Raw genomic sequence first — 6,096 nt, forward strand, 5'->3', positions numbered from 1 at the left:
CCTCTTGGCCCCGTCTGTGGCTCCAGGCAGCGTCCCAGGCCGGAGCCCAGCGCGGTGCCAGGTCCCTGCCCTGGCTTGGGAAGCATCACTCATCCCAGCAGCTCTTTCCGCCTCGCCCGAGGTTATCACCACCAAGGGGACCTTTTGTCCCCAACTCCCCCATCCGTCCCCCCCCACCCCCCCCATCCCTCCTCCTCCTGGGTCCCATCCAGACCCCCAGGCATGGCTAATTCCTCCTCCTTTGGGTTTTTTTATGCTTTTTTTTTTAAATTTCCTTTCCATGCATTTTTTTTCCCCAAAGATCCCATACAAAGATTCTCAGGGGATGCTTTGGGGGGGCTGGAATTTGCTACCAGGGGGGGTAGGGAGGGGGTTCCCAGGAGAAGAATGGCTTTTCCAGCAGATTTCACCCCCCAAACATGAGGGGCTGGGGAAGGGGGGTACTCTGATTGACTACACCCCCACCTTCCCCAAAAGTGACATCTTCCTCCTCGTCCCCTCCAGCCAACGCCGGGTCGGAGAGATGGGGCGTCCCCAAATGCCAACGCCCCCCCGGAGGGGCCCTTCCCCTGGGTGGGCCCGAAGACGCTGGTGCTGCGGAAGAGCTCACAGGGGGGGTTCGGCTTCACCCTCCGCCACTTCATCGTCTACCCCCCGGAGTCGGCGGTGCATTGCACCACCAAGGTAGGGCTGGGACCTGGCCTCGGGGACAGGGTGGGGGGCACAGGGACCCCCAGAGCTGCTGGAGTGGGGCTTGGAGGTGCCGAGGTTGGATGCAGGACGCTTGTGCATGGGTTGGGGGTGGGTGGTGGGGGAGTGGGGAACCGTGGAGTGGAGCATCCATCACCTGCCTGGTTGGGGCACCTGGGGCTGCCCCCACCCACGGGTGGACCTGGGATGGAGGAGCCCGTGGAGCTGCTGGAGGATGTGCTCTGAGCGAGAAGCGAGTTGGTGGCAGCTCTGGAGATGTCCCAGAGCCTTTGTGGTGGGGGACGCGGCCGTCTGCGGGAACAGAATCATACAGAATCTTCTAGGTTGGAAGGGACCTTAAAGATCATCTTGTCCAACCATCAACCTAACTGACAAAAATAGACACCCACACAACAAACAAGGAGCATCCCAACAGAGGGAATCCCTCAGCTCCGGACCTTCCCGGGAACGGCAGGAAAAGGACTTCAGGGCCCCCGAGGGAGGGGACATCACTCGGGCCAAACTGAACCACCCGTGGCCATCAGGAGGCCAAGCCTTGTTCTCGCTTTGGAGGATGCCATTCAAGCCCTTCATCATGTCCCTCCTCCTCCTCCTCCAACCAGCATCAGCTCGTCCCCTCCAGCCCAGGGAAGTGCCGGCAGCTCCTCACCCAGCGAGGGGACATGTGCCCAGTCCCACCAGTACTCACTGCCTCCAGCGCAGAGGATTTTTGGCTCCCAGTTTCCTGCTGTCAATGGGAGGCTTCAGGCTGGATCTACCCCAGGACCCGGCGAGTGAGATCATGTCTTGGCTCAGCTGCAGCCAGACCCTTCCCAGGTGCTGCCTTTTTGGGGGGAAACCAACCCCCCAGGTGCCTCCTGCACCCCCTGAGCTGTCGAGAAGCCCCGATCCAGGCAGCATCTTCTCCTTGTGGGATGGAGGGACCCTACAAAACCACCCAGTAGCTTCCAGTGTGGACCATGCCCTCTGCCTGTGGCCTGAAGGTGCCGATCCAGCTCTCTTGCCGTGCCATCTCCAAGCCCCCAAGGTCTGAAACCCCCTTCTGACCCCATTTTCTTGGTGCAGATGAAGGGAAAAGTGTCTGGGAGCCCTTGTGGTCCTTCAGAGCCCTTTCCCCGCTCCAGCGTGGGAAGATCTGGATGCTCCCATCATCTCCAGAGCTTCCCAGCTGCCTGCAGCCCCACGGCTCCAGTTGCCCCAGGGGCTGGCGCTGGCTGCCTCCTCCCCACAGGCAGGGAGCTCGGTGGGAAGTGAGTCACAGGGTGGGGAGAAGCGACTCGCCGGAGTCCCCACTCCACGGACTCCGTCACAGCTCCCGACTCTGCCTCCCCAAATCCTTCCTGCCTGCACTTTCCTGCCTGCCCCGGGGAACGCCGACCTGACCCGTCCCCAGCAGCGTCACTCTGCCGAGGAGCTTTCATGGAACCATGGAATCATTTCTGTGGAAAAGACCTTTAAGATCATCGCGTCCAACCGCTGACCCGGCACTGCCAAGTCCACCGCTAACCCGTGTCCCTCAGCACCACGTCTGCCCAGCTTTTAAATGTCTCCAGGGATGGCAACTCCACCACTGCCCTGGGCAGCCTCTTCCAAGCCTTGACAACCCTTTTGGTGAAGAAATTTTTCCCAATGTCCATCCTAAACCTCCCCTGGTGCAACTTGAGGCCAATTCCTCTTGTTATATCGCTTCTTACTTGGCTTTTCAGGGAGTTGTAGAGAGTGAGAAGGTCTCCCCTCAGCCTCCCTTTCTCCAGGCTGAACACCCCCAGCTCCCTCAGCTGCTCCTCAGAAGTTCTCCAGACCTTCTCCTTGTGCTCCAGACCTCTCCCTTGCCCTTCTCTGGACACACTCCAGCCCCTCAATGTCCTTCTTGATGAGAGGGACCCAAAACTGGATGCAGCACTGGAGATGGGGCCTCACCAGTGCCCAGTCCAGGGGGATGGTCACTGCCCCAGTCCCGCTGGCCACACTATCTCTTATACAGGCCAGGATTCTGGTGGCCTTCTTGGCCACCTGGGCACGCTGCTGGCTTATATTCAGCCATCTGTCAACCAGGGCCTTTTCCACCAGGCAGCTCTCCAGCCACTTTTCCCCAAATCTGTAGCGTCCATGGAGTTGTTTGTGACCCGAGTGCAGGACCTGGCACTTGGCCTTGTTGAACCTCATCCCATCGGCCTCATCCCATGGATCCAGACTGTCCAGATCCCTCTGTAGATCCCTCAAGCAGATCAACGCTCCCGCCCAGCTTGGTGTCATCTGCAGACTTACTGCGGTGGATCTCGTCCAGATCATCGATAAAGATATTAAAGAGAGCTGGCGCCAGCACCGAGCCCTGGGGAACACCACTGGTGACCAGCAGCCAACTGGATTGAACCCCAGTCGCCACATTTCATCCCGGGGATGGCCCCAACTTGCTCCGAACTGACCCACTCTCATCCACCATCCTCCTCGAGCATCCTCCGTGGAGCCAGGGCCTGGTCCTGCCCCGCGGCGCTGGGCACCGGGGCTGAGCCCTGGCTGGGGGCGGGAGCCGTGGGAAGGAGCCGGATCAACGCCGGGAGGTGGAGATGCTCTTGGAAAGGGGTTGGGAATCGCTGCCGGCAACCGGCACTCCCGGGCCGGTGGGGCAGGGTGGGGTAGGGCTGGCTCAGCACCCGCGGGTGCCGGCGGGCCGCCAGGTCCGGGGGCTGAGTTTCGGTGGGGGTTGACTCAGCAAGGGAGGGTGACGGCAGAGCCTGCCTTCGCCGCCCCGTGTTTTGGCACCGCCGCACCCAGCCCGGGGAGCAGGGCTGCCCCGCGGGCCGGGAAGGGCTCCTTGGGTGCCGCAGGGCCAGGAGAGGCAGGGAGAGGGGCGAGTCCTTGCCTCCAGGGGCTCTTGGTGGCCCCAGGCTCCTGCCGTGGCAGCCACTCGGTGCATGGGTGGTGGTGCCGGTTGTGTGCTGGGGCCATGGACGTGGACACCCTGGAGAGGTGCCTTCAGCCCCCTCCTCCTCCTCACGGGGAATGTCCTCCCCGTCACCCTGGGATGGAGACTGGTCCCTTCCCAGCAATGGGCACAGTGGAGACATGCCTTCAGCCCCCTCCTCCTCCTCTCGGGGAATACTCCCCCAGTCACACTGGGATAAAGACAGGTCCCTTCCCAGCAATGGACACTGTAGAGGTGCCTTCAGCCCCCTCCTCCTCCTCATGGGGAATGTCCCCCCCATCACACTGGGATAGAGACTGGTCCCTTCCCAGCAATGGACACTGTAGAGATGCCTTCAGCCCCCTCTTCCTCATCATCATGGGGAACGTCACCCCATCACATCGGGATGGAGATTGGTCCCTTCCCAGCAATGGACACTGTAGAGGTGCCTTCAGCCCCCTCCTCCTCCTCACGGGGAATGTCCCCCCCGTCACCCTGGGATGGAGACTGGTCCCTTCCCAGCAATGGGCACAGTGGAGACATGCCTTCAGCCCCCTCCTCCTCCTCTCGGGGAATACTCCCCCAGTCACACTGGGATAAAGACAGGTCCCTTCCCAGCAATGGACACTGTAGAGGTGCCTTCAGCCCCCTCCTCCTCCTCATGGGGAATGTCCCCCCCATCACACTGGGATAGAGACTGGTCCCTTCCCAGCAATGGACACTGTAGAGGTGCCTTCAGCCCCCTCTTCCTCATCGTCACGGGGAACGTCACCCCATCACACCGGGATGGAGATTGGTTCCTTCCCAGCAATGGACACTATTGAGGTGCCTTCAGCCCCCTCCTCCTCTTCACGGGGAATGTCCCCCCCGTCACACTGGGATGGAGATTGGTCCCTTCCCAGCAATGGACACTGTAGAGGTGCCTTCAGCCCCCCCTTCCTCATCATCATGGGGAACGTCACCCCATCACATTGGGATGGAGATTGGTCCCTTCCCAGCAGTGGGCACAATGGAGAGATGCCTTCAGCCCCCTCTTCCTCCTCCTCATGGGGAATACTCCCCCTGTCAGCCTGGGATGGAGACTGGTCCCTTCCCAGCAATGGGCACAGTGGAGAGATGCCTTCAGCCCCCTCCTCCTCCTCTTCATGGGGAGCATCCCCCTGTCGCACTGGGATGGAGAGTGATCCCTTCCCAGCATTTTGGAGGGACCTGCCCTCCCTGGGGACGTCGGGGCTGTGCCCTGCCCCAGCTTGGGCACCCCCTGGGCAGCGTGGCTCTGCGAGGGGGGGTCCCCACGGGATGACATGAGGGACAAGAGCAGAAACCCACGGGTGCAGTTCCCACCCCAAGGTGGGACAGAGCCCATGGCTCCCAGTGCTGTCCCCTGCCCGTGGCTGGGAAGGGGGTGCCAGGACCCCCCCTGCAGTGCCCGCCGCAGCCCTGGCAGCCTGCCCCGTGCTGAAATAATTGCAGAGCTAAATATAGCCCAGCCGGTGGCCGGTGCCCCTCCGAGGACGCCTGCGCAAAGCCGTCCCCTTCCCGGGGGTCCCTGCCACCGGGACCCACTTCCGTGGTGGCATGGGTGCCAGCGGGCACCCCCATCCCTCCCCTGGCACCCCACTGGGGGGGCTTGGGCTCTCCCCCGCCAGGCTCGGTGGCCCAGGAGAAGGGTGAGGTGCCACCACGGGGCTGGCTGTGCCCCTTCCTGCTCCCCTGCCCCAAAACTGGCCCCATCCCCGGTAGCTGGGTATGGGGGGGTTGTGGGGGGACCCCCTCCCTGCCCGCTGGTGGGGCTGCGTGGGCGGCACAGCCAGATCCGGTGTCGGGAGGTAATTTTAGCCAGGGGTGGCGGAGGGCAGGGGGACACGCAGGTCCCACGAGGGGCTGGCACCCCTTGGGACTCCTGCCCGTCCCCCCGCCCCGGCTGCCCTGGCCCGGCCACCAAATTAATGTTTTTCTCTTCTTTTGGCAGGAGGAGGAGAACGGGAACCGAGCAGGTGAGCGCCGGCGCTGCGTCGCTTCGGGGACCCCCCCCAGCTCAGGGGGTTGTCACCACCTGGATCAGTAGGCAGAGGGGTCCGGGGGGCACAGGGCTGTTACGGGTCACAGCTGTGGCCGGGGGACACCGTCCCCCATCTCCACTGTCTGGTTTCATGGCCCTAAATATCAGCTGGCAGGGCCATGGTGGCACTTGGCACGGCAGACGAGCCCGGTGTCCCCAAAGCCCTTGGGGAGGTTCGCTGGACCCTCACCCCAGGGGGGTCTGTCCCAAAGCTGGGGGGAAAGGGGGGGCTGCGGCGTGGCCAGCACCGGCCCCCGTGGCTCGTCTTGAGCTGGGGGTGTTTGGGGACGGGGACACGGCCCCGCTCTCCCGGCGGCTGCTGGTGACGTGAGCGAATGTGAAGGTGTCGGAACGGATCGGCACGCCGGCAGCGTGACGAGGCGCCGGGGCTGCCATCCCCGGGGGGGGGGAGGGGGGG

The 6,096-nt window shown here is 63.1% G+C and overlaps 1 protein-coding gene across 1 annotated transcript in view; it reads left to right on the forward strand.

Moving 5' to 3' along the window:
- Window positions 1–501: 501 nt before the first annotated feature.
- Window positions 502–6,096, forward strand: part of ARHGAP23 (Rho GTPase activating protein 23) — a gene marked incomplete at its 5' end in the record, with an annotated part of 24,154 nt that continues 18,559 nt past the window's right edge. Inside the window, 2 exons of the mRNA XM_014958939.1 lie at window positions 502–684; window positions 5,589–5,613. Coding sequence (XP_014814425.1) covers window positions 502–684; window positions 5,589–5,613 — 208 coding nt within the window. The remainder of the gene's footprint in view (window positions 685–5,588; window positions 5,614–6,096) is intronic.

This window comes from Calidris pugnax, unplaced genomic scaffold (assembly GCF_001431845.1).
Source record: "Calidris pugnax isolate Ruff unplaced genomic scaffold, ASM143184v1 scaffold335, whole genome shotgun sequence".
NCBI lineage: Eukaryota > Metazoa > Chordata > Aves > Charadriiformes > Scolopacidae > Calidris > Calidris pugnax.